The 27,020-nt window shown below is 52.6% G+C and overlaps 1 protein-coding gene across 1 annotated transcript in view; it reads right to left on the reverse strand.

Moving 5' to 3' along the window:
• Positions 1-23,109, reverse strand: part of POU2F3 (POU class 2 homeobox 3) — a 39,605-nt gene extending 16,496 nt beyond the window's left edge. The window contains exons 1-4 of the mRNA XM_035555943.2: positions 22,902-23,109; positions 19,015-19,068; positions 18,225-18,293; positions 7,750-7,784 (exon numbers count right to left, since the gene is read on the reverse strand). Of these exons, the coding sequence (XP_035411836.1) occupies positions 7,750-7,784; positions 18,225-18,293; positions 19,015-19,068; positions 22,902-23,109 (366 nt within the window). The remainder of the gene's footprint in view (positions 1-7,749; positions 7,785-18,224; positions 18,294-19,014; positions 19,069-22,901) is intronic.
• Between the last annotated feature and the right edge of the window lie 3,911 nt (positions 23,110-27,020).

Consider the following 27,020-nt stretch of genomic DNA (forward strand, 5'->3'; position numbering starts at 1 on the left):
ACGTCTGTGCTGCCTCTGCACGAGCCCCAGGAGCACAACGAGGGCTTGGAGTGGTGACCTGTGGTCAGAGAGCACCGAGCTGGCAAAAGGATGCTGGAAAGCAACAGCTTGGAGCACCTTCGCTCTTGCTATTGGTACTCAGGCATGCGGTGCCTTCCTTGCCAAGGCCTGCAGACGTGCCAAATTGGAAGTATTTAAAAAAAGGGTAGGGGAAGATGCCATTTTCTTGGTCAGAATGGTGAGAACCTCCAAACAGAACATGGAAAACTCTTTTACCACCGTAAAGGCTGCGATTTCTCCCACGGCTCCGTTCCAGGACTCTCCTCCCCAGCCCTGAGCCCGGAGGTGCTGCCATCGCTGCTGCCCCAGCCTCGCCGAGCGTTGCAGCACTGCTCCTGCATCTCCCAGTTCCACTTGCCCAACTTCCAAAGCTCTCCAGAACTCCACCTCTGCCTACACCTTTGCGCTTATCTTCCCCGCTCCCACCCTGGGCTGCATCCCTGCCCCTTTCCTTATCAATCCGATTTCACACATGCCAGGCTTCGTTGCTTCTCCCATGCCCTCCTGCATGCTTGCACAGGTTCCCTGGAGCCTCGTCATGTTCCTGTTGAAGTCAGCAGCAAAATTGCCTTATTGGTCTTTTACGGGGGCCAGAACCAGACCTTTAACCAATTCCCTACATGAAAAATTTCCCCTTCCCGTGGATCCCTTGCCTAGGGGGAGCAGACCGTGTTGATCCTGTATTCTCTGTGCCCTCTGGCTGCCAACCAGTCAGAAACCACCTAAATACCTGGCACTGCCTCCCTGCTGCACAGCACCGACGTCCCCGGCTCAGTCATCCACGCGCAGGGCAGGGCGAGACGCGGGAGTCGTGGCGCAGGGAGCCCTCGCTTTCCGCCCCATCCCACATTGGAAAAGGAATGAACTTGGAACCAGCCGGCTCCCGTGACTGGGGCTGGCTCCATCCCAGCTCCGCAGGTTTCTCTGATTGGTTCGGGGGAGTTTTGGCACCCGCTGCCGCGCCCCGGGGAACTGGGACACAAGGAGAGCAGCTAGAGGAATTGCATTAAGCGCACACAAGTCATATAATTAAAAAAGAAAGGGAGAGTGAGAAAGATCAACTTCGCTGGAGAGTATCGCATAATTTTTCGGTTTGGGTGGAAGGAGTGAGGCTGGAGGTTGAGGGAAGAGGGAACCAGTTCTCTGCTCCCAGCTCGGGGGCTCTGGCATCTTCCACGTGCCGGGGAAGCAGGCGAGAGGGTGTCCTGCGAGAGAAAACCCGGCGTCTGCCTCCCAAGGGGCCGAGCAGCTCCTGCTCACCCACTGATTTCACATGGAGCGCTGGCACATCAGCACCTCTGGGACGGGAGAAAGTGCACTCTGATGTCAGGCTTCCAAAATTAGAGGCCTTGCTTGAAACCCCATCACCTTCACCTTTTTATGCTATGACTTGCCCTTCTGCAAAATGGGTGCAGGGCCCCACCCTTGCTGGGTGGTGCAGGCTTTTGATTGAATTCTTGGAGCTCACCAGATGAAAGGCCTTCAAGAATTTGGAGTCTTCTCCTTATTACCGATGAGCCATTCTCCAGCAGGCAGAAGAGTCATAACCATGCACGGTAGTTCATGCAGCTCACCACTTAAAAAGGTGCCAAGCAACCTAAAAAGCGCCTTGACAGTGACATCCATGCCCCGAGCTCAGTTTCTATTGCAGAAACAATTGATAGGTCCCTTTAGCCCATGAAACCAGGGCTTGTCGCCTGCAAGCTTAGAAAATATTCACTAAAAGATGATAGGAGCCCAGCTGAGCAGGGAATTTGCACAAAGGGAAGACCAGTCTGTCTCTCCATCTTTAAGAGAGCTTTGAAACAATAGCAGAAGATATATTGCCAGTGGACCAAGGCAACAAGTGTGGACAATACCTTCTAAATACAGGTTGCTCTTTGGAAGCCTGGAGCAGCAAAGCAGGAGTCTGTGAACGGGCTGCAGCTGGATCTGAGAACCAGGCACAATCCTGCCAACTCAGGAGTGATGCTGGGCTATTGTCAGCAGTTATTGGCTAAGCAAACAAATCTGGTGACTTCAGTCCATCCCTTGGGAGCGGAGGGTGTGGGGTTTAGAATATTGCCTCCTACTGCCATCCCTCTTCTCTCCTACAAACTTTGCAAGAGAGTCACCGGCACGTTTTGGAGTTCGTTCCCAGCAATCTCATCTGCAAGGCTCCAAAACAAAACTAGCCTGCAGAAGAGGTTCCTCTACATATCTGTCCTAAGCAAAACAGTGCCATATATAGAAACAGAGGACTTTCCCTCCAGCCAGGGCTTTCTCTGATGCTTTCCCAAAGGGCTGCATTTCAATGAAGAACCAGCACACATACAAATTTATGCAATCAGTCTATCCCTAGGATGGAGCAAGGGAACTTCAAAAGGGAAAGGCCAAGGCAGCGCTCAGCTTAGATCCAGTGTCAGTCAAGGCAGATATGGACAGCTGGGCCCATTTCCAACTAGAGAAGGCTCAAGAGATGAAAAGCAGATGCAAGACTTAGGCTGACACCCTGAGGCAACGCGGAGAAGAAGAGAGAGTGAAATCTGAATTGATCCCCAGAGGGGAGAAGGAAGCAGGATGTGAACCTCCCCTTGAGAGGAGGGCAAAACAGGACTGGGATGGAAATCTGGAGGGCAGACTGAAACCTGAACTACCCACAGGGAAGAGCCAAGCAGGAACAGAAATGACATATAGGGAACACACGAGATTAGGGGGAGGTGGGAACTCAAAGTGGAATGAAAAACTATGAGAGAGATCGCCGGGGGGAGGGAAGCCCTGATTGAGCAAAATTAAATCTGCAGGGAGTTTTGCATCCCAGATATTAATAACAAACTACCTAGCAAGTTGGGCCCTTCTTTCCACCTTCAAAAGGATGGAGGGGAGGAAGAACTTGTCTGTGGTTGAGCACAAGACTATGAATCAGAGAACCGGAGTCCGTATCCCAGCTCCGCCAGGGAGCAAGGCCCTGGATTACAATAAGCCTCAATGTCCACAGGCAACTCTCCCGTAAAGCATCCACTGATTTCAGCTGCAATCACAGTGCTCAGCATCTTTGGGAAAAGCCAGGGAGTCAGCCTCTGTCTGCCTCATCTGCAGGACAGGGTTAAACACCTCCCTACCTTCTGGAGGATGCTAAATTCATTAGCAAAGAACCTTGAGACGTGTGGGCGGAAAATACCCAGCAAGGTCAGGACGTTAATGGCTCTGAAGAAGGGCCACCTGTGATTTCACATCTCAGTTCGCCTGCTTTCCTTTTCTCACATCATGTGCCTACAGGACATCAGCTGTGAAGACCTGAGACAACTCAGTCTCTTACCTCCAAACAACTGCTGGAAACCCCCCCAAACCTCAGAAATTCAAGTTCCATCAGAAAATGACCCTACCAGATATGAACAGGACAGGGAGGTGAGGTTAGAGAAGCACATCCTGGGGTGGGAAGATGATCCTTTTGGAAGGAAAGATTTTTTTCCACGACCCAGTTCCTCACCGCTCTTTTGGGGTATACCAGCAGACACACTCAGTTGGCCGCCCCAAAATCTATTCGAGTCCTTCTGACTGGGAACCTTAAGCAGCTCAATTGTTTGATGCTGACTGGTCACTGGAAGAGATGGGGTGTGAAACCTGTCCCTTACCGTCATAAGGAACAGTCAAAATGGCACAGAGTATGACCTGATGTGGGAATTCAAACATAGAGCTAATGTGCACGTGAAATACCAGCCCACTTCAATCGTGTATCTTGTTTCCTGATTTTACTCTGGCTGCTTCCCCTTGTGCTCTGAAGATCTCTCCTGCACCACCACTACATCTCCCAGTTACCTCCTTTTCTCAGGGAAATCCTTCCCAAAATCCTATTTCTAGGAGGCCCTTAGGAAAGGGCTGTATCCACATTACATCCCCTAATGGGTGTAAAACAAAGAAAATAAAGTAATAAAGAACCAACAGGAAAATTCAAGCTATGCTGAGCCCTGGGCTACTCGGGCACATGAGTGCCTGCCTGCAATATTGGCAAGTCTCACGGCAGGATCACCTCTGTATTGGTGCAAATATCAAACCTGTCATTATCATTAAACAAATGACAGCCTGTCTACAAGGGTTAGCCTTCTGCTGGAACGAAACTGCATGACATATTTGGCTACAGAGCACACGCAGATCCTTTGCTGCCCTGGTAATGTACAACCTTTCAGCTTTATTTCAGAAGGGACACATTCTGTCCCAGCACGGGAGCACAGCTTTGTGCTTGAGAGCACGAGGGGCTTGGAGAGGACGTCTCATTCCCTCCTCTGGAAGAAGATGTGAGCCTTCAGTCCTCATGTTGCTGCAAGGGCCAGCAAGTGCCACAAACCTACACATCACTTCCCTGGTGGAAAAGAAACGAGAGATCCAGAATCTGTTCTTCTCTCCCCTAGCTGTGGGTTGATGCATGGCACTGGGAGCTGGACTACACATACACCATCGACACAAGACCTGCTGTCTTCCAAAACCACGAGCCCTAGCTCTGTGTGCAGATTGCAGAAGGCAATGGAGTTATAACTCCAGAAAAGGGCAAGTTACACGGCTCTCCAGAACAGCTCTCTTCAGAGCAACCGAGAAAACAGTGCAGTATTTCCCCAAAATGCAATCATTGCATTTACCAATGGGGGAAATAAAACAAACCAGACCATCACCGCCTGGTGAAGATCACCACATGACAGCGAGGAAAAGCTCTGACTCCAACACTTTCAGCTGGACCTTTCCCGGTCTGAAGACTCTGAAGCCACCACTGCCGAGTTCCTCGCTCCTCTCCTTGACACGCTCTGGACACGATCCCAAACCATTAAGAAGCAGATGTCCCTATCCAGGTTGCCAGCACTGAAGGTGAAAGTTTATTACGCTCTCTTTGCATTTCCCTTGATATAAACAGGAAACAACAAGCATTAGACTCTCTAAATAAAAAGCCAAACCAGATAGGCAAGGCAGAAGATGCTGCTTTTTTCCATACACACCCTTTCCCCTCTCATTCACATACAAATTACTGTTGCATCCAGGTGGGAGGAGAGTTTAAGCGGGGAGGGGGGGAGTGAACATTTGCCAACTAGGTTGAGGGATCAGAAGGCAGCTTTCTCATAAGGCACAGGGCTGACCCACAAACTGCGAGAAAACCTCAAACTCCGCAAGAGTTTCCCTCCTCCCCGTTCGCTGGGTGAGAGCAGCCGCAGCAGGGAACTGGTAGGCAAGTAAGGGGTCTAACCAGGTCACTCCACCCTTCCCTTCCCGCCTGGAGCATAACAGGGGAGGGAAACAGACCTGAAATGTAGGCCATCTACAAAGACTGGGGGAGAGGCTTAAACGATGTGAGATTTATGATCTTCAAAGTGATTAGCGCCCAGCACTCCAAATAAAGTCAAAGAGAGCTCGGCAGCTCTCGCATTCAGCTTGGAGTTGGGTTTCAAACCATGCTTCTCTGGCTTCGGTTTGAAAACCTGAATTGCAAGGTAACAAAAAAAAAATACACCCAAACCCCAAACCAAAATTAAAAACCCACCAACCTCCACCCGTAATGAAAGAGCTCGGCATCTGGTTTTACATGAAAACACTTTGATATTCCCGTATCTCCCCTCTTCCTTTTTCTCATCGCTCGAAATCTATTTGCTGAATTGAAGGTAAATTCACCAATAGCTGAGGTCAACCCGAAACGTGAGTGTACAACCGGTGTGCGTTTGGGCTCAGTCTCATTTAAAATAATACCAAGAATGGCTCAACTCGCCCTGGAGAGGGCCAAGAGAGGGAGACAGAGAGCCACGCTGCCTGCAGGTCCTGCACCCGCTGAGTCCACTCACCCGCACTGCTACAACCCAGGTAAAAAAAAATGCAGCTAAAAAACACCAAAATGAGCTTATTCACAGGTTTTTGCTTTTTAAGCCTTGATCAGTCCCCGGTAAAGTTTGCTGTTTGGTTACACAGGTGTACGAATGAAAGGGACTTTGTGGTGCCCTGGTGGAAGGAGAGAAACAAAGTGGGAAGTGATTGCTACCAAAGACTGCTGTGCAACCACAACCTCATTTTGGGAGGAGGATGTTTGCATCGAGCAGACTCTGGCCCAAATCCTAGTGACTATGAGGCTCACGAGTTTACCAGCAGTTCTCATTCAGTGGCATGTGAGGGACAGGGACCTTGAAGATAATGAGTCCAATCAGTGGCGGGTGTGAACCAGTGCTGCTTCACCACCGTCACTAATGTCTCCTCGATTAACCTCAGCCCAGGATCCAGTTCTAACATCTTTGTGGTGTTGCCATAGGAAAAGTTTGCAACATGTAATGATCGTGTACTTTCATAGCTTATTTCTATCTTGAGGGAATTTTCTTTTATCACTCATTATAAGCAGATTGGATTCTTCTCTTGGCTTGTAGAAAGCCTGTGCTTTGGGCTCTGCAATCCACAGAGCTGGAGACACAAGACTTTTTGTTTTCAGCTGGGTTTTCCAAAAACCTGGAAGATGGCTGAACGTGTTAAGACACCTTTGATAGGAAGTTACAACCCACCCAGAACCGGAGCAGCCAAACCAAACAAACAAACAGCAGCTTGCTGACATCTGTCAGACCAGAGCCACCAAAACAAGCTTGGAGGACAGAAAAGTCACGGGAGAGGCATCAGCTGCCCACCTGCTGCTAGCAGGAAGCCCTTGCAAAGAATCGCAACCCTTGAACTCGGGGAAGGTAAAGCTGGAAGCAGGCGGGCTGCTGGATTGCTAGGAGTGCCAACATCTGCTTCAAACGCTAGTAACTGTCCATGGAGCTGCAGCCCTGCTGGCTTTTCTCGCTCCAGCTCCCCAGAGTGCTGCAGCAGGTGGGTGCCTTTGCTCTCCAGACCTCCTCTTTGTGTTTACAAGCTGTGAGCCCAGCCCCACTGATGGCCACAGCAGTCCTTGGCTCAGGACTCAGCACGTTTTCTCACGTCTCTGCACAGCTTTGAGATCTGGACAGGGCTGTCACCTGCCTCCCCTTGCAATTCTGCTTTGAGGTTCAGGGGTTTCTGAGAGCCAGGTGTCAAAGTCTCAGGCACTCCATGAGACGGGTTGCTTTCGGCTGCACGAAGCCGGAGGATAACATCTAACAGCAAAGACAACAGCTCGCCAGAGCCTCACGTGCTGCAGCCAGGGCTGCTGCTATCAGACACGCTTGCATTTATCTGCTGTCCCTTTCCCCACCATTTTGCAAAGAGGAATTTGCCATTGTAGGCAGGCCTGGTCTTGACCCAGGCACTCCAAGACCTCAAACCACCTCATCTTCAGTCCTTGCTGATACTCCTGTGAGTCAGCCCATGCTCCTAGACTTGCATACCGCAGTGCTTTCAGCACCAGTGTCACGCACGGTGCAAATCCATGGAGCTTTGGGGCGGGATTTGCACATTTGCCAGTGTAACTGAGGTCCCTTTTGTTTCTAAATGGCAATAGAAAAAATTAAAAAGCCAGCAAAAGCCTCAAGCAAAGGGTGACTTTAAGAAACTCTATAATTAACTGAACTTCTATAAAATGGGAAGGCCTGGAAACCAGAAGTTTTATCTGCCATGCTGTCCCACAAGGGGAATTGGGAAGGACTTTTGTGGCCTGTTTAATAGCAGCTTGTGACCTAACAGTTTGCATCTCCTAGCAGTAGCTGCCTGGGACTCAGCAAGATGAGCAGTTAACAAACTGTAATTCAAGAAAGCAGGAGAATCCGGGGAGCGTCTTACCTGCCTGTTAAAGTCCAGCCCATTCTGCTCACTTCCTACAATGAAACAAACAGAAAAAGGTCTCAGTATTAACGGCAGAGAGCATCCATTTAAACCTCCCAGAACTCAGGACCACGTAACCAAAGATGTGCTGCTCGCCCAGTGCACTTTAGTGTGAGAGCAAGGAGAGGAGCAGGGAGGTGGAGTCGATGCGAAAGCAGCCACGGAAGCACGAGGGCAGCTTTTGCAGCATTTGGTGGTACCAGCCTTTGCTGAAGTTTTTCTGCCTGGGAGACACCTGGCCAGGCAGCACCGGTGGGGGAGAGCTCACCGACAAAGGGAGATTCCAGCGGGGGTGAACTGGAGGATATTGCAAATCTCCAGGGAAATCCGGGAGCCAGGACTGTGCATAAAGCCAGAGCTAACTGTGGGAGAGGCTAGCAAACAGGTGGCCGAGGCTGTTAACCAGGGATCTTTAGGAACCTGTGTGGTACCAAGTAATTACGGGATATCTAAAGGAACAGAGGGTGCCGTGGGGTTGTGCGCAAGAGGCGTCTCCTTGATTCCAAAAGAGATTGGCAGGCACAGGGGGAAAATCAGACAGGTTTCAGCCTGAAGGTACCGCACAGGCCCTCACTCATTCCCCTTTGATGATAAACATTCCCCCCCCCCCCTCTATCACACCTGCCAAATTCATCAAGAACATCACAGAGGAAAGGCTGTGTGCTCCACAGATATGAATGCTTTAAGGGATTCCACGAAGCCTCTTCAGTTGCAAAGGCAACCCCAAGAAACCCCTTCCCTTCCCCTTTGCAATCCACCCCCTAGGTCATTCTCTTCCAGCCCAACTGAGTTTGTGATAAATAGTCTGAAATTGTTCACATCCCACCACCACAAACCCCTGGGGGCCTTTTGCTCCAGATTTTTTTTTTTTCCAGTATAACGTTCCCCATGAAGCGTAGCCCATGCGCTGTGATCTGATCAAGCTTCAACACATCATGTTTTTCGGGAGTTCATGGCTCTTGCAAGAAGTTGGAAAGCAGTTCGGGGAGGCTGTGCAGGCGGGAGTGCAAACCCAGCTCTCCCGTTGACTTGCTTGCTTGCAACTGAGCAAGCCTCTACCTCGAGCTAGCAGGCAGTTCTTCAGCTCGCACCATGCTCGTACTATTCCCAGGTGAATCACCAGGGCTCCGAGATCCTCAGGGGGAGTGTTCTTGGTACAATTACTCACGGATGGCAGAATGCTTTTAGAGCCGACTCTAACCATTTCATGACACCCTGTTCTCTGCTATCTAGAAACTACTCTGAAGATTTTATCTGCAGCACGTTAACAGCACCAGCGATGGAAACTGAGCTGCCTTTGTTGCTCTCTTTGTTGCTGAGCTGCAGCTCTTCGTTATCAGACACAACCAGAGCACTATTTCACGGCAGAGCACGCCGTTGCCCCCCGCTCCAAAATCTCTATCCTCTCACCACCTGCAACTCAACCCCAATCCAGGTCTGTACCTTTTTCCGCCAGCCTGTCTGCATTTCTGCTGTGCTGCAACCTGCCCTCCCTTCCTGGCTCCCTCCCGACCTGCTTTTCAAAGCTTTCTTTCTCTTTCCAATCTCAGGTCTTTATCTTCTTCCCTGCTCCTGCTGCCACCTCCGACCCACCAGGCGCTCGCAAGCCCCCTCAGCTGTGGCCAGTTGCCCCCTGACCACCTCTCCCCAGCTGCTCCCGCCCCAGGAATTTGTTCATTCATTGCGCTCCAGCTCCAAGCCCCGAGAGCCAACGACTGCTCATCTAAGCGATGGGAATGCTGATAGCGCTAATAGATGATCGCAATCAGCATCCACACACCTGAGCGGGGCTGCGTGATGATCTTCAAGGCCTGCAGTTTCTACCTTTGCAACCCACGGGGGGTTGATGCAATCTGAGGGCAGTAGCTAAAGGGGAGAAAGGCAAGAAGGAGAGAAGAAGGAAACGCAGTTCCCAGTTGCTAAAATAGAACAGGAAGGAAAAGGTAATCTTCTGCTTTCTTGGACGCAAGGCTTTCGCTCACGTTCAAATGCAGCATGTTGATGAGGCAAGATTCAAAGACCTGGAGGGAAATCCCTGGGTCCCAGTGCTGAGGGCTCTGAGTCACCACCGTACACCCAGCTCCTGGAACCCGGGATGCGCAGCTGGAGCACAGCTTCGTGCTGCATCCCTACCACAACGAGCCAAACTCTCCAAACGAGGCTGCCAAAACACACAGCAGGTTCAAAGCGCCCAAGCTCAAGCTCTCCAGCACATCCCCTCCTCCTCTTCCAAGCTTCCCACCTTTCTCTTTTCCCTCCCTGCACCAGCAAGCGCAGCCTTCAGGCTTCTTTTTCCTCTTCCTCTCCTACAAGGCCAGACTCAGCACCCTCCGCATCCCGCCTCAGATGAGCGCAGGTGCTCAGGAGTACTTCATTTTCTGTGACAGTGGAACATGCTGGAAATATGCATGGAGATCAACAGGAACCCATTTGTTGCTTGGGTGTCTAAGTCTGAGATAAGTGCCCCAGGCTGTCTTGGTAGACAACGAGGAGAAATAGGCACCTCCAGAGGCCATTCATCTGACCTATCTTAGACGCCTATCTAAGTCGAGATGAATGGCCCTCTGGAGATGACAATTTCTTTTTATTGACTACAAAGGGACCCAGGGGCAACTAGTTCAGGCTTAGATGTCCAATAGTGTGATATTTAAAACTGGGCGAGGTGATTTCTGTTCCCAGTGGTTATGTAAATGGGGGCTGGATACACAAATCTCTGCAGCTTTTCAGCAGGATCAGTGAGTGTTTGTGCGCAGATTTATTTGCAAACAAATCTCATCTTTTTCTGTTTCAGCAAAAGCTTGTGTGTCGAGTGAAATTAAAATGACTTCATCTGCAAGCCAAGGTTTGGGTGTGATAGGGATAACAACTCTCTTGTTCCAGCTAAATCTCTGACTTTCCTACAAATATTTTAAAAACAGACTGCTTTCCTCCCTGTTTCTATCAACATCAGGACCCACGCTGAAGGAGTCATTTCTCTCCTTAAAGGAACGGGCTGTTCAAACAGCACGGATCTGCACTTAAGATTTAATCTCTCCTAGCTCCAGGAGATAAAAAGAAAGAAGTGTAAGTGGCGGCAGATTCTCAACTGCTGCAAACTGCCAGAACGCCGCTCGTTTTGGTGGAGCTCCGCACCAGCCAACAACGTGCTCCTGCTACGCCAGCCAGGCACCACGGCCCTCCCTCCCTTCCTTCAGTTGCATCAAATTTGGGAAGCCCAGGGACTTAAAGGGAGGATTGCTTTGAGCTCCTTACACTACTTTTCCCATGAGCTTCCCCATCCATTGCCCTCTCTGTGGGTGTCCTGGACAGAGGGGGAGAGGCAGCGATAAGCTCCGCTGGCTCCCCGCAGCACGGCAGCCGAGGGCCGCGCTGCTCTCCTTGGTTCACCTGGCAGCTGTTTTGCATAGCACTGGCATCAGATCTGGTGCGAGTTCGCCTGGGGAGGTTTCTCTGGGGATGGGAGCAGCAGCGCAGTTCCGGACGGCTTTCCCCCCACCCCTGCTGTTCCCCCCCGTCTGGAAGGCTTCGCGTGCTGTGAAAACCGAGCCCCCGCGCCCCGTCGCAACCGCCCCGATTCCCACTGAAAGCCGCCCAGCCAGTCCGGCTCTTGAGGATAAAAGCCCCGCGATGGCAGAAAGGAAAATCAAGATCGCAGCTCGGCTTCGCCTCGGCGAGGCAAACACACGCAGGAACATGCAGATGTCACCCGCGGGGAGTGACAGCCGCCCGTGGCTTTTCGCCCGGCGACAAAGCAGGGCTGCAACCAGAAGGCTAACTTAATTCCCCTTCCCACCCAGCGACACGCTTAATGCGCCCCGCAGTTTGATCTCGCAGAAGGGACAGGGAATTAGGAGGCGATTTCAATCTTTAGCAGGTGTTGGGGAATTCCCACAGGGAATCAGTTTTCTGCCCGTGCATTTGGGAGGGAAATTCAGAACAGCTGAACGGTGATGGGGGAACAGTGCCAGGCAGACACCGGGCAGGGGATTCAGGCTCAGATGTCTAACTTTTAGGTGTCTAATTCCCAGCCAATTGCTCTAGGCTGCCTTTACAGCCACGGAGAGGAAGCCGGCGCTTCCAGAGGGCAACTCACCTCGCCCCCAAGACAGAGGGCAGAGAGATGAATCACCTTCTGCTGATGCCTATTTTCATCGCTGACTCTACAAGGCGCCCGGGGTGAGTAGGTCAGGCTTCAGCCTCAGAGTGCTGAATATCTCAAATTAAGATTAATCTCACCTATCCTGAAGTATTCTAGCACCCCAGCTGATAAAGCACAATGCCGTTAGAGATTGACAAAGCAGGCCAGATGCAGAACACCTTTCAATACGCATTTTCTAGAGGCTTAGGAATTAACTCGTTCACATTGACCGATGCAAGAATCCAGTCCCTCACCAAAAACACAAAGTAAAGTTAAAACAACACCCAAGAGCAGTTAAAGAAAAAAGTAGCGACACTCATTATAGCTATGAACAATACTTGAGCCACACATTGTAAATAAAGCAAAACATTCACCTGCACTGAGATGGATGGGGTTCTATTAAGCCAAAAAGAGATTTGACTCCTCAGTAATTTAGCTCACTTTGGATACCTGAGCAAACACCATCACAAACCTCTCTGCCATTCCCAGCAGCCAGACCAGCCACTTCTGCAGAACTAGCAGCACAAGCCCTGGCTGGGACAAGCTCACTTAAATCACCTTGTCATCACTTGAGTGGCTGGCCCTGATTCCCCCACCTGTGCCCAGTGGTAATGGGGAGCAGAAAGTGCAGCTGAGCAGACACCACTTGGTTCCTCAGACCCTTACCTGCCCTGCTGGGATGCTCCCTGTTCCCAAGGTTAGCTCCAGGAGCGTTACTTAAAAGGAGCAAGGGAAAGTCTGAACGGGATGGGAAGTTCTCAAGGCAGCCAAATCGGGCTGCAGTTTTCCTGTTCTTTGCACTAACAACACAAACAGATCAAACCAGGGCATCGGGGCATCTCCATGGGAAAGTCAGGGCTGGTTAGCAGGAAAAGTGAATGTGTGCTGGCTGACTCAGTGAGAGGGCTGCACGACTGCAGGGGAAGCTTTCACTGAAGGCTCGAGCGTTTCATTTGGGTGGAAACCCCCTGGGACATAGAAATGCCTTTCCTTTGTGAGCCTCGCAGAACTCCCACCTCCTGGTGCCACCGCAGCTCCGGGCGCGATGTACCTTTCGTGTGGGGCAGGGCGCGGGGGGAACGCAGGACAGTGAGTGTGGGAGACTCGGGCAGCTTCCAGAAGGAAACCCGAGGGCAGCAGTTGTTCCCACGGAAAACATTTCACCTGCAGGTGTTGGGAGAGGGCAAGTCTCTTCTCTTAGACCAGAGGCAAGAGGCAGATCAGACCAGCTCTTCCTTTGCCCCTCTAATTCAAGTCAAACCAGCCTTTTGTTCCCCTTTCCCCTCCCCATCCTTTTTTATCCTCTTCCATAATGGGATGTTTAAGAAAAAAAAAAAAAATAACCCAACCTCAAACCCTAATCACCTTCATTTGAATTTCAAATATCCCCCTCCTGGCCTCCCCCACGCCCCAACTGACTCGGAGCTGGGAATATGGAAATTTCTCCTGCTTGCCTTAAATGTGGCTGTGCTATGAAAATCATCAGCCGTATGCAAATCCCGAGCAGGCCCAATTGCCATAGCAACCAGCTGTTTCCAGCCCGGCTGCTGCTGCTGCTTTTATTTATTTGGGACTTGTCCTGGGGCTGTTCGTGGCTGCAGGGGAAAGAGGGGAGAGAAACCCTGGAGGCTCGGAGGGAAGTTTCAACGGGGAGAGCTGGCCTTGGCGAGCAGAGGCACAGCCAAGGATGGGGCTCGGCGTGGGGCTGGGGAAGGCCAAGTTTCCTCAAAAGACTTTGGCCTGACGGCCTGTTTCCAGCCCTGTCTGCGGAGGTAACGGCAGAAGAAAGAGGAAGGCTCAGCCCAGGCATCCCTGGGCTTGCCTGCTGGGGGGTGTCTGAGAGCAGCCTGAGCACCCCCCAACCCATTTCATGCTGCTCAACCTGACAGGGCTTGGGCATGTTTCCTTCTACCTGAGTTAGAAGCAGATGCAGAGGTGAAAACCTCCGTATCCTATTTGAGCATAAGCCATGAAGTTTAAAAGAAAGCCTACCCAGCAAGCCCAGAGCCCTACCACAGCAATACGACAAACACCGGTGACCCCAGCCCCCGGGAGAGCTGCACCCACCCCGGGGAGCAGCTCCTGCAGCAAGGAGCTTACACCTGGCCAAAAGGTGGGGGATGAGCTGGGGACCCCCACTTCAGGGCTGAAAATCCCCTTTGCACAGGGCAGACACTGAAACGAGGGCTCTGGTTTTCCACCGTGTGGCTTTGATGCAGAAGGCACGGACAGACATCAGGAGGTGGGAAACCAGGAGGGGCTTGGGGCCTGGTGGCAGCAGCGGAGGCAGGCTTTTACCTCTTGCTGCCACCTTGCCACTGCCTCAAGCTGGCTGGAGTCGAGGAGCTGGGGGAGAGGAATGACAGTCAAAGGTGCATCCCCCCTGCAAGACTGTAGGAGCAGAGGCATCATAGCTCCTTACCACTTGCACTGCCTTGGGGTTCAAAGGAAAGGCTCTTCCTGACCTTCAGAAGGAAGGATATCTGCTCTACTGCTTCCTAACCCTCCAAAAGAGGCTGAGACAACCACGGTGCTGTTGCCACCAGAGCTGCCGAGAGCCCCCTTTCCACCTCCACAAGCCCTCCCCGCACAACCCCACTCCTCGACCCGTCTGCTTCCAGCTCCCAGCCCTGCCCCAGCCGTGCACGCCATCGGGCCAGCCCTTTGCCACCACCCCAGGCAGCAATACCAGCTGCTTTAGGGCAGCGGGACCGCTGTAGGGCCGTCCCGTGCTGCGTGCAGCCCTGCAGCCCCGCTCCCTTCCCCGCTCACCGGGATGCCCATCGCGCACCCCGCCCTGGGCTCCTGGCAGCCTGTCCAGCTCCCCGTGTTGCAGGGTGGGGAGGGAAGATGTTCGGAGCGCCCGCAGCTATTCAGTTACCGATGGTTGTGTTTGAAGAGCTTCCCTATCGCCCTTTTGTTAAGGCTTTGGCTTCCCCCCCATAGCCTCAACAGATGAAATCAAAGGGAAGTAGCTTTGCTTGGTGTAACCTGTTTTGATCAAGCAGATAAACGGGGAACAAGTGTCTGACACAAACAAACAGACAGACAGAGGCAAGTCCCACCTCAGCATTTTGTTGCATCAGATACAGAGGGCTTAGATAAACCACAAGAAGGGGGAGATCTCTGCCTCTCGGCTGGAAGACCAGGGGCGACACTCGGCAGTGCCAAGCCCCCACAGTTCCCATAAAAAAAACTCAACCCAGAACTTGCTGGCATGGCTTTCATCAGTTTAAAAAGATGAAAAGAGCTCGCAGCCAAGCGCAAAACTCGCGCTTGTCATTACCCCCCATGGAGTCCGCGGGACTGCTGGCAAGCCCAGCGCGCAGCAAAGGGCAGGGAGGATGGCATGGCACGGCACGGCACGGCACGGCACGGCACGGCTCCACGGGCATAACCTGAGCATCTCGCACACATGCCGCAATAGGAAAGGCAGGGGTAAAGCAAGGGAGGGCTTAGGATTTACAGGACGGGGCAGGGGATACCTTATTTTTATTATTATTATTATTATTATTATTATTATTATTATTGAGGTCATGTTTTTTTTTCTACCATGGCAGAATTTTGCTGCGACCAGCAGACACGGGGAAAAAAGGAATACAAAGAAATGTAGAATTTTGGAGGACATCTTACGAAAAGCTTTGAAGTGTTTTTTATGAAATTGGTGTGGATAAGAAAAAAAAAGAAAAAAAAAAAAAAGCTTAGTTGTCCTAACCTCTTATGAAAAAGGAACAATTTGAAAATTTTCTCAAAAAGAAAGAAGTCCCACAATTATTTCAAACACTTCCAAAGTAAAACAATGCCCCAAATCACCCTTTTTTTCCCCTCTGAGCCCAGAACTGGCGGAGATATGAAAGGATGAGATTATGCTTCTGCTACTGCCACTTCCCATCAGATCTTTAGGCATCAGTTTTAGATCAAGGGCTCGGTTTACAAAAGCATTTTGGCACCCAACTCTCTCCTTTTTTTTTTTTTTTAACATTATTATTATTTTAAATTCTTCTTGGAGCCAGTCTACATCTTTTGGTGATGAAAGGCCTTTGTAGATCTGCACCTAGAAAGATTTCCAGCCTTTATAAGCCATAATATTGGTAGTTTGGTAACTGCCCTCTCCTTCCAGGGGGAACAAATTTCCTGGGGAGCAGTGCATTGGCGCAATTCATTAGGAAATGGGTCTTCAGTTAATACGTAATTGGAAAATAGATTTTCCCACATGAAGCTGGTAAACAAAACACTGTTGCAGTAAAGATCCCTCTAACAACGTGTATCGGGGAAAATAAAAACGTTCAGGGAAGTTCAGTACAAAGCGCTCTGTTGTTTGTAAACGGGATGCTCGGGAAGAGGGGAAAAAACCAAACAAAGAGGCGGAAAAGCTTCGGTGCAGCACCAAGGCCACCCCTCGGTGGGCTTGGCTGGTTGTGAGCGCTGGTGGGGCTGGATGAGGCCATGAGGGACACCGGTGCTGGCAGGGCATGGGACTGCTCTGGCCCCAAATCTCCCGTAGGGTCCCATCACCTGCATCCTCTCATCCCACAGCCCCAACACGGTGCTCTTGTAAGGTCTCCACCAATCCCGGTGGAGGAAAGCCTTGGAGGAGAGCCCGATTTAAAGAAGTTGCTTGCATCAGTCCGCAGGGAAGTGTCACTCTTTTGTAAATGAGAGAGATTTACTTGTTCTGATTTCCCTGCCTGATTTGAAGGCTCCCGGAGCAGCGCTGAACATTTTTGTTATTTTAAAACAAATTGCCTCCACTTCTCCGCATTCTCCTCTCAATTACCACTAGAAAGAGGTGCTACAGCTCACACTAATGGCTGTCTGGGAAGCTTACACCAAAAACCGCACTGCACCCGGCCAGCCGCCCCTGCTGGGGCACAGGGTGCTTGGGGAGCCGCTGCCTCCCCCTTGAAAGCTCCCCCAAAATGCGAGCGGGGAATTTTGGAAGGGCTCAGGACACGCTTGCTGCCAGGCGGCGTTGAATTGATTGATCTCAGAAAACCAGCTTGGGGGCAGCTGAAAGCCATGAGCAGAGGCTGACCTGACCAAAGTCAAGTGGAGTTCATGGACGTGAATAGAACCAGATTTTATCTCTGCCTTAGATTATGTCAAATAACCCAATTTATGAGCTCGGAGGATTTCTAGACCTCAGTGTACGGTGTAAATAAAGGGGCAGTTTTAGTCCCATTAAAACATGCCTAGGCTTCTCTGCCTTTACCAAGATCTCTCTCTCTCTCTTTTTTTTTCCTTTTTCCTAAATCCTCTTAATCGATAAAAGGAGAAGTAAAATCATTCCATGTGAAGTTTTAATCTGTTGTTACACATTCCCCCACCCCAAGCTTAGTGCTCGTCATGACTCAGAGAACAATTCTTCTGCATTGTCTCTGTGAGTTTTGGTTTTAAAGAGCGCTTATTTCCAAGTCTATAGATGAGTCTCACTGTTTCTAATAACCTTTCTTATATTACAACTATAACTAGTGGGTTCTTAATGCCTTTCTTATTGCTATTTATTTGCCTACGAAGGAGTCTGACCATAAGCCACATCCTCAAGATCCTGCACTCAGCCCACTGTGGGCAGTGGCAGTCAGAAACGATGCTGGAAAACATGACATGGATTTTTTGGGGTATCTCACACCCTGTGGCAGTGCAGGAATTGGTAGGCAAACTGGCAGAAGTCAGCAGTAATGCCAGTGCTGTTATCTTCACGGGATCGCCCAGTTCTTCAGCTTTCCATCTGCAAGGAAAGCTGAGGCTTCTAGCCACAGAGCAGGGAGAGGCTGAGCATCAGGTGGGAGTAGTGGGGATGAGAAACCCAATCACGCCTCAAGAAGAAGAGCGATACATTTTGGCTGGAGCTACCAAGCTGGATTTGACTGTTCCAGAAGTCCCTCCCATTTTTCTACATATACGTGGCCAAAAAAGGCTTCGTCCCTGGGAGTTTTGTCTGGGGAGACGTTCCTGACATGAACCCTGTGCACAACGTAGAGCTGTTTGTGCTGAGCTGAGCGGACCAGGACCATTTCAGTGGCATTATTCATTTGGTGAGAGAAGGGAGAGTATTTCCATGCTCAAACCTCAGGGCCATGCACTGATTCAGTGCTCTCACAGAAGGATCTTGCATGCTGATCGAGATACCGATGCAATCCTAGCCCAGAGCGCATTCTTGATCAACTCCCCGGCTGGCTGGAAGGACGCAACGCAGCAGCAACAGGAGCAAAGCACCGGCAGAAAGTTCCAGCACCCGAGCCCCCTGATCCCTTCCCCTCCCTCGGTGGCCCCCCGTGTCCCAGACCCTCCTTACCTGGCTCCACCTGGTCGGGCTCGTGCCGAGTGTCTGTGGAATCCGCCGCATCGCCGCTCATCTTGATCTCTGGAAAAGATGGCACAACTGATTTTAATAACAGGTCACAGTCCCAGGCAACAGGCACATGTGGCTTCCACTAAACAGCACAAATGAATGTGTAATTATAATAAACCATCAGACTTTCAAATTTCTGATTCCTCAACATACAGGCACTAGAATATTCATCAGCTCTGAGGCTGCACTTTCCCTCCTGTTGCTCTTTGCATTCCCCCCCCCAGCTCCTTTCCCCCCTCCTCATTTCGCTGCTGTGCCTCTCACCTCCTGCACTGCAAGGGGCTCGGGAAGCACCGGGAGCCCTCCCTGCCCTGCCGGCCTCTCCCCCGAGCTTTATGCAGGCTTCCCAGAGCAGCCGGTGACACTGCCCTCCACCGCCACACCTGCAGGGGATCCCTCCCAGCTTTCCCCCCTCTCCCACATCCCTTCCTTTTTATTTGGGGATGGTGCAGCCGGGCCAGAGCTTGGTGCTGTGCAGGGCGCAATCAGCCAGGGCCGGCCTTGGCGAGGCAGAAGCAGAGCAGGATGCTCAGAGAGGGAAACAAGCTCTCTTCTCTTCCTCTCAAAGTCGGCTTGTTCTCCCCAGAACACCTCTTGGCAAAGTGCTGCCCTGCACGTGCTCACACCCCTCTCAGACCACAAAGCCAAAGCAATGTCCCCAAGGAGAACACTGCCACCACGGTCCGGCACGCTTCCCTCCATCCTTTCCAAGGCCAATAAATTTGTCATTTACCCTTGAAGTGATGGCTGCCACCACACCCGGGGCCACGTTCTCCTTCGGGGACAGCTGAAAGAAAAGGGTGGGAATAGTCAACTTTGCACGGGGTTGCTCCTGCCTCCTTAAAAGAGGCAAAGTACACACTGGGTGAGAGAAGGAAGAATATCTATTCAAATTCAGTCGGACACCCCCTCACCCTCTTCTCCCCTTTGCATGGGAATTTTAACTCTTTCCAGGCTGGTTGGGGGGGGCAAAAAAGATAAGAATACATTTTTCTAAAGAGCCGACCGAGTGATTTGCATGTGCTTCGTGCAGCCAATCCCGGCCACAGGAGGCATCCGATTTGCATCGGGGAATAACAACAGCGTGGAAGCAGGGCGAGTGTTTGCTGTGGTTTTGCTGGGGTAGAAAAGGCAGGTGGAAGCCTTCTTAAAGGCATCATGCAAACCTTTTCCTCTTTCCTATGTGTGCCTTGTGTTATTTCCAAGTGGCCGAAAGGGTGAAGAGAAACCTATATGTTTTTATTCCAATTTCCCTCTATTACTCACAATAAAGCGGGCAGAGCTTTCATTTGTTTATTTCCCCTCTATTGAAACTTCCCGTGTGCAAATGGCAAACTCTGCTTTTTCGCCAAAACGGAATAACTTTATTTAGGCTAAAGCTTGGAACTTTTTCCTGCAGCAAATGACTAAAAGAAGAAAAAAAAAGGTAAGATTTTTTACACCACAGGAGTGCAGCAACATCCCTGCACTTCAGAAACTTCCTTTCCTTAAATTTTCTAAGCAGCAAGGGAGGAAAAGAAGAGAGAAGAGCGTTGCTTTTCAAACAATCCCTCTGCAATTAAGACGTGAACATTTAGTGGGGCTTCTAAGCATTGCTACTGCGGGAAGAGTAATTATCTTCAGTTATAAACATCTTCTTGTCTTGTACCATTGCCAAGGGACCCTAACTTAGGTAGTCTACAAAGCACAAAGTTTTGCTTGTTGCCAAGAAGAAGCTTTAAGAAAAGCCAAGCTCTCGGAAAATAAGGAAAACCTTTACCCGTACAGAAGTTTGGCGAGAACGTCTGCATGTTTGAAAAAACAGAATAACAACAAAAAACCCTACTGCAAGTTTCCTTGTGGGCACACAATTTACGAACGTGTGTTAGTAGAAGAAAATTATCTCATCTCCAGGACCACGGGGGCAGAGGCGGGGACGAGGAAGGCAGGACAGGCTCACGAGCAGCCCGTGCCCCTTGCACAGAAGCAGGCTGCCAGCAGCAGCCGTGCCTGGCCCCTCTACACAGACCCAAGCGCCCTCCTGGTGCTCTGCAGGAGCCTCGGTGACCCGAAGGAGCCAATTCCCACAGCCCCTGCACTTTGTACTGTGCACGGGCAGTAAAATAACCTGGCTGGTGCACGGAGCCCTGTCTCTTTTCACGCCAGGCCCTGAGCTGCCAGCAGCCACCCTCAGCCCCCACCAGCAATAATCCTGCAGCTGCCAGTGCTTACACACCAGCTGTGGGCCATCAGTGAAATCCCCTCCTCCTGCAGGCAGGAGATAACAAGATACCCCGTGATGCTCTCATACAGAGCAGAAGAGTTTTAGTGTCACAAAGAGTCGATTTCCACTTGTAAACGTACACAAGTTATTACAGTTTAAATACATTGTGGGGGGAAAAAATAAAACAACAACAAAACAGGAAGAAAAAGTAAGTCCTTTTGACCAAAGCCAGCTTGATATGAGTCTTTTGGGGCTGCCCACCTTTCAAACACCTGTGATAACCATGCTGCAGCAGCCATCCTCCAAGGGCTCCTTGAGAGGAGGGAGCAGATGCAGAGGGGTGACCAACACAAGTGCAGCCAGGATGATGGAAACTCCTCCTCTTTGTCCTCCGCTTTAAACCAGGGAGAGCATGACACAGCTCAGCTGGATTTGAACCCCCACGTATGGCAAAATTTCTAAAGACTAAACGGGCTGCGAGACTTTGAGGCTAAAAAAATGTAGGCTCCTACCACACCGCTTTGCAATACACCTAGGCTAGTAAAAAAATACAGGCAGGCTAGTAAAAAAAAACTCTGGGAAAAATAATGCAACTTGGGACTGCCTAACTCCTAACCACAGACCTATTAGGAGCCGCCACTGTGGCCTGGGCCATATTAAAAATGTGCTGCTATACCTCAGTTAGCAAACATCCCTGGAGTAGAGGCAGTCTGGTCTGTTTACCCAGACCAAAGAAACTCTACCAGTGCAGACAGTTCTCTGGGGATGTATCTGCATCTGTATTTTGGCTGAAACAAATGGTGTCAGCAAATAAAGCTTTCCCAAGCCCTTATTCCTTGTAGTTGTCCTGACATGGGCACCAGAATAAACCAGCCTGGTGGCTTTAAGAGGAAAAAATGAAAGCCAGTGGTGGTAGTGGGGAGAAATCGGGTTGGCTGGGGCCAGCACCTGGAGCCTGTTGAATTTTGCTGCATTTTCTGTGCCCTAGCCCCCGCGGAAGCTGCAGGAAGCTGAAAACACCCAAACGCCTGGGGAGGAGGAGGAGGAGAAGAGGAGGTTCTGCTGGGGGGAGCCTCTGGTTGGGAAGGGGGTGTGTAGAGCCCCCAGTCCCTTTGTGCAGTGGTGATGAAAGAGGGCTCAGTATCCCCAGCCTGAGCACGCCAGCACCTTTGCAGCAGTGGGAATAAGCTCCCTAGGCTCTGGCACGTGAAAGCAGCTGGGCCCAGGTTCGTCTCCCTCCCTGCAAAACCACGACGTGAAGCTCAGGCCCCTCAGACGGGCAGCGGGGTGGGATGCTGTGGGGGCAGGAGGGCTCGGTGTGCACCCAGCGTGTGCAGCTCCCGGCCAAATCCACCCTGGGAGCAGTGCCGCCAGCTCTGACAGAGGGCACAGTATCGATTTGGGGAATCTTCTCATGAAGAAAGAGTCGCCCACAAGCAAAGCAGATGGGCGGAGGGCAGCCTGCGGGGGACGCGTCCCCAAGAGGCACCACTCACGCATGCACGCCCATTGCAGGTGCTCGGACGAGTCAGGCTCGCACGCCGCGCCGGCACCGCCAGCATTCTGCCGCCCTGCTCGGCCTGCACGTGGCCCCCTGCCCTCAGCACCCCCAATGCCACAGAAGGGGCTGTCAGGATCCGGCCCGTGCCATAGCCCTGCTCAGCTCTCGTGCCAGCACTGCCCTCGGCCCCCACGTGCCAGGGACGTTCCCTCTCCTCCAGCATGGGGGCTCAAGAAGAGGGCAGGAGCTGAAGTGGCTCCACGGGGCAAGCCCCAGCTCCACGCAGCGCTGAGGCATTTGGCAGCCGTGGCTCTGCTTCCCCTGCTGCTTGCGGAGACGTGAGGCTGCGCCTCCATGTCAAAGCCCTGCAAGGCGCGGATACTCCTCCTGAGTGTCCCCATTCATTCATTCCTCGCTCACCTCACCCTCCCACAGCTCTCCCCTGGCTCATTTTTCCCTCTTTGTCATTAAATTTCCTCCTTCCAGCCCAGTCCCATCCCTCACTCATACCCACCCACCCCCTTCCACCCTTTTTGCATCCCTCGGTGACTTTACCCCCCTCTCTCCTCCTGGCTTTATCCCAGTCACTCAGGACACCGGGTCAGGCACTACCTGCCCATTTTCCAGGTGCCCAAGAGACTCTGCCCCGCAGCCCACATTCGGGCTGGCAGCCTGAGCAGCGCTCCCATGCTGTGGGCATGGTTCGGCAGCCCCCTAAATAGGGCCAGGGCAGCATCCATCCCCCAGGTGACTCTTAACCAGGCACTGGCTGCCGTCACTGACTCCAGCAGGAGAGAAGAGGAGGGAAAGGAGGGAGGAAAGGTCGCAGGAACCAGAGCAACCCCATTTCCTGCCCGAGCCCACGTCTCGTCTGCGTGGTGAGCCCCAGCCCGATCCTTCCTCAAGCGCCCTTTACCTGCGTGCACAGACTCCAGGTTCACCATCCTGCTGGTGGAGGGAAATCCACGGTGCGCCCAGCCTCCTGCCGTCAGCCCCAGGTTGCCAGGGGCTGCCAGTTTGCCCTCCCTCCTCTGCCACCCGCTGCCTCTCAAACCGGGCGTGGGTCCGCTCCCCAAGGGACCTAGAGCTCCATTGCCTGTTGCCATGCAGGGCCAGGTGAGCATGCGGCGCTGCGCCACGCCTCGCCCCACCTCCGGCTCCCTCGGGTGCCCTGACACCCAGCAGCCTGGCGCCTGGCCCATGCAAAAGCACCCATTTGCATATTAGTAACTCGGGAATGGATGAGTCCCTGCAGCGCTACCAGGGCGTGGGGTGGGGTGGGAAGGAGGGAGGAAGGAGGCGCTTCGCCTGCCCGCACCGCCTCGGATGCGCCCCGCAGCACCTGCCTGCTGGGCTGGCGGAGGGGGCTTCGTGGGGGCTTCGTGGGGGCTCCGACACCAGCCCCAGGGCCGCCTGGTGAGGGAAAGGAGGCTGCTGGCTCCGTCCATTGCAAAGCACGGGTGGGAGAGGCATGAAGGCAGGCTGGGCAGCACCCAGAGGGGAAGATGGCCGAGTGCCCCCTCCCCGCCCCCCCCCCCCCCCGTGGGGCAGCCCCTTCACATTTTTTCTGATAAATTTTGGGCTCTGCTCGGGTTGAGCTCATGAGTGTGGCCTGCACGGCGTAGTCTTTGGCTGCTGTGGGGCTGGGCTGAACCTGAGGGATGCCGCGCGAAGTGCTCAGCACGGGGCAGAGAGGTGCCCTGGTGCTGACGAAGGCACAGGGTCAGCACCCAGCGACTCCCCTCACCTGAGCCCTGCTCCCTGTGCCAAGACAGCACCCAAGAAAACTAATGATGGGGCAAACAGCCTCCTCCTCCTCCGCCATCTTGGTTCAAGCTGCAGGATCCAGCCGACTTCCAGGGAAAGCAGGGAGAAAAATCCCCTAAAGCTGCCTTGTGCTGCGGGCAGGCCAGGCCCTCGGCCTGCTCCCCGTGCTGTGACGGGGACCAGCGGTCACCCTGATGGGTCTGGGTGCCACGTTTGCTGTCTGGGTGCCCCCTACCATGCCCCGGGTGGTGGGGAGCCTGCGTGAAACTCCTGCAGCCCTGCTCAACCCCCTCCTGAAAGCGTTAACACGCTCAATCGGTAGCTGCCAGGTACAAGCTATCGCACATTCATCTCTCCCTGGCTAATTCACGTTCCAGGGCTCTCGGCTTTCCCACATGCTGCTCTCCCTCCCTGGAAAGACAGGTTTCTCTGAGGAGATGGGTGGGCGGGCGGGCAGGCTCTCCGGGCCTCACCTCCAACCCAGTCTGGTGCTGCGGGGCCGGAGAGCCTGCACGGTCAGAGGGGAGCCCTCGGGAGAGGGGAGCAGGCTGCAAGGATGGGGTGGATGTGTTAAAAAGAAAAAAAAAAATGAGGAAATTTGGGGAAAGACGGAAAGGGGGAAGCAAAGAGGAGGATCCTGGGTCTGACTAGCATTTGCAGGATGGAGGAACTAGAGGGGGAGCGCTACAGGCTGAGCTCAGAGCGGCTCCAGGAAGCAGGGAGGTGACATGGGGTGGCTTGCACAGACACCTCGTCCTGTCCTGAGCTGCTGGAGGGGCTGGACTCCTGCCACCACCCCGTGGCAGGGCCCCAGCCATTCAGGCCTGCTCCCCGGGGCGTTCCTGGGCCGCCGCTGCTCCGTTTTCCCCTGCTGCCGGCCTGGCCCCCACGGCTGGGTTTTCCCCGTGTCGAGGGCTGACGCGATCAGGTGGCCGCACTGCGTCAGACCTGGATTTACTGGCGGCACCTCGCCAGCTTGAAGGGCCTCCAAGGGGCAGGAGAAAGGCTCTGTGAGGGCTGGGGGGGCCATGAGCGTGCTCCTTCCACCCCAAAAAAAACACATCTCACACACCAGCTGGCAGCTTCCTTGCTGAAGCTCTTTTCCCTCTGCTCCCTGTTGCTTTGTGGTTTTGTTTGTTTGTTTGTTTTTTGCCCCAGACCCCAGCAGCACGTCCCCGAGCCCCAGGGTGTTCTCTTTGGGGTGCTGGCAGGTGTCACCGTGCATCCTAAAATGCTGGCCCGGCCATAGGCAGGCCCGCAGTGCCCTCTCCTGGCCCTACAGACACCACCGGGTGCAGCCAGGAACCCTCCAGCCCTCCAGCTGCTTCTGGCTTTTATTCTGTGGTCAGGAAGAAAAAGAAAAACAAGAGAAAAACAAAAGAAAAAAAAATATGCTTTTCTCATTAAACTACCTGAGACAGCTCTGCAGTGAGCAGAGGGGCAAAAGAGAGGAGGACCACAGCACCATCAGTCCTGTCTGCTGTGGGAATAAGACCACCTTCCCCAGGCAAAGGTAGATTAACTTTGTCCTGAGATGATCATTCCTGGATGCCAGCAGATATGCTGCTGCTAGAAATCAACTACTCTTTATATATATATATATATATATATATATATTTTTTTTTTTTCCATGGACATCAGTGACTGACCCATCTGCTCTCACCCTAAGCACATGCACGCGCTCTTCCGCTCGTGCTGCCAGTGTTCATTCCTCTCTTGGAGGAAGGCAAGCTCTGCAGATAGGAATTGATTTCTGCAGCGTGGATGGGTCTGAAAGCACAGACTGCAGAAAGATGTTACAAAATCCTCTCCTGCTTTTCCTAATAGCAAGGATTTATAGCAGTGCTCCCGGCCAAATGCGACTTCTCTGTGCCAGGCAGTTCTCCTGTCTCCACCTGCAGCAGCTGCTCTTCAGGGGTGTTATTTATAACAAGAAGAAGAATTTTTCTTTGGAAAGGCAATTGCACTGCACTGCAGTTCTCTTCTTGCAGGGCAGGGAGACAGCGAGCTCTCACAGGGAGCAAGACTGCAACCTGGGGTGTGAAACCCCCAGGCTTTAGGGATGTGCCCTGGTTTCTCAGCTCCCCTCAAACCCAGAGCACAAACCCAGCAGCAGCTATCGAGTTTTGCTCAGCACATACTGTCTGTTGTTGTAGAGTTCATGTCCTTCACTTGGCTGGGGTAAGAGCTCCCATGACACAGCACTGGCCCCAGAAATGCCCACCAACCTGCACTGCTGAGCACAGGTCTGGCTCATATCAGGCTCCTCCATTACCCCACAGAGCCAGGGGCTGGTCTGGTAGTGCCTTCCCAAGGTGCCTGGGGAATACCCTTGCCAAAAAAAAGCTAGGGAAGAGCTTAAATGTCTCTTAAGAGCTGCGTGCCGCCAAGCTGCCTTTCCTCCTCCATTCAGAGTATCCAGCAGCCACCCTGTGCATGACCCAGCAGCCCAGAGCCTCACCGTTACAAAATCATCAGTCAGCTCTCTGGGATACGATGCAGGGGCTCCCGGACATAGGTCATGCCCACTCCCAGCAGCTCTGTGCAGAAGGTAGAGGTGGGAATGGGACTCGAGCAGGTTGCCTCCCTGCTGTCCTCTCCCTCTATTCCCACCTTGCCCCACAGCTGGATTTCACTCCAGCAAGCAGGGACAGCCTGCCAGCACCCTGCTGCAGCAGGGGAGAACAAATCCCTGCAAATGCTGACCACGTAATCAAAACAGCAGCTATCACTCCAGTGCAGAAAGACCGAGGTTGCAGACACCCTCATCCTGTCTCCACATTCACCACACTAGGGGGAATCAGCACTCCACGCTTCTCCTGTGATCAGCCACTGAGCTGGGAGCTCTGATCCGGCCCCAGGCTCTGCCGCCCTCATCTCCCCTCAGCTGCAGCTGCAGAGGAAGAGACAGAGACTAGTTGATGCTACTGGTCCCAGCCAAGTCCCCAGCCACGCCACACACACCCCTGGGACCCCACTGTCCCCAGCCTGCCTGACCCCCAGACCAGTTTCTGTCTCTGTCACTGCTCTTTTACTTCCCCGGAGCTCAGGCCCAAAGCTCCCAGTTGCTTGAGGGGCTGGGTGGCTGGTACCCTTGCAATACAGGACCGCACTGAGCACTGTGCTCATGCTGCAGAATGTGGCCCCTCCAGCCCCAAGGTCTTCAACACCCAAGGCAGAGGCTCAGAACCCAGCAGAGAGCAATTCCCAATCCCAATTGCAAACAAAGGGATCACACAGATTATGAGAGAGGCTTTTAGACCAGGCA

This window comes from Cygnus atratus, chromosome 22, assembly GCF_013377495.2.
Source record: "Cygnus atratus isolate AKBS03 ecotype Queensland, Australia chromosome 22, CAtr_DNAZoo_HiC_assembly, whole genome shotgun sequence".
In the NCBI taxonomy this organism is placed as follows: Eukaryota; Metazoa; Chordata; class Aves; order Anseriformes; family Anatidae; genus Cygnus; species Cygnus atratus.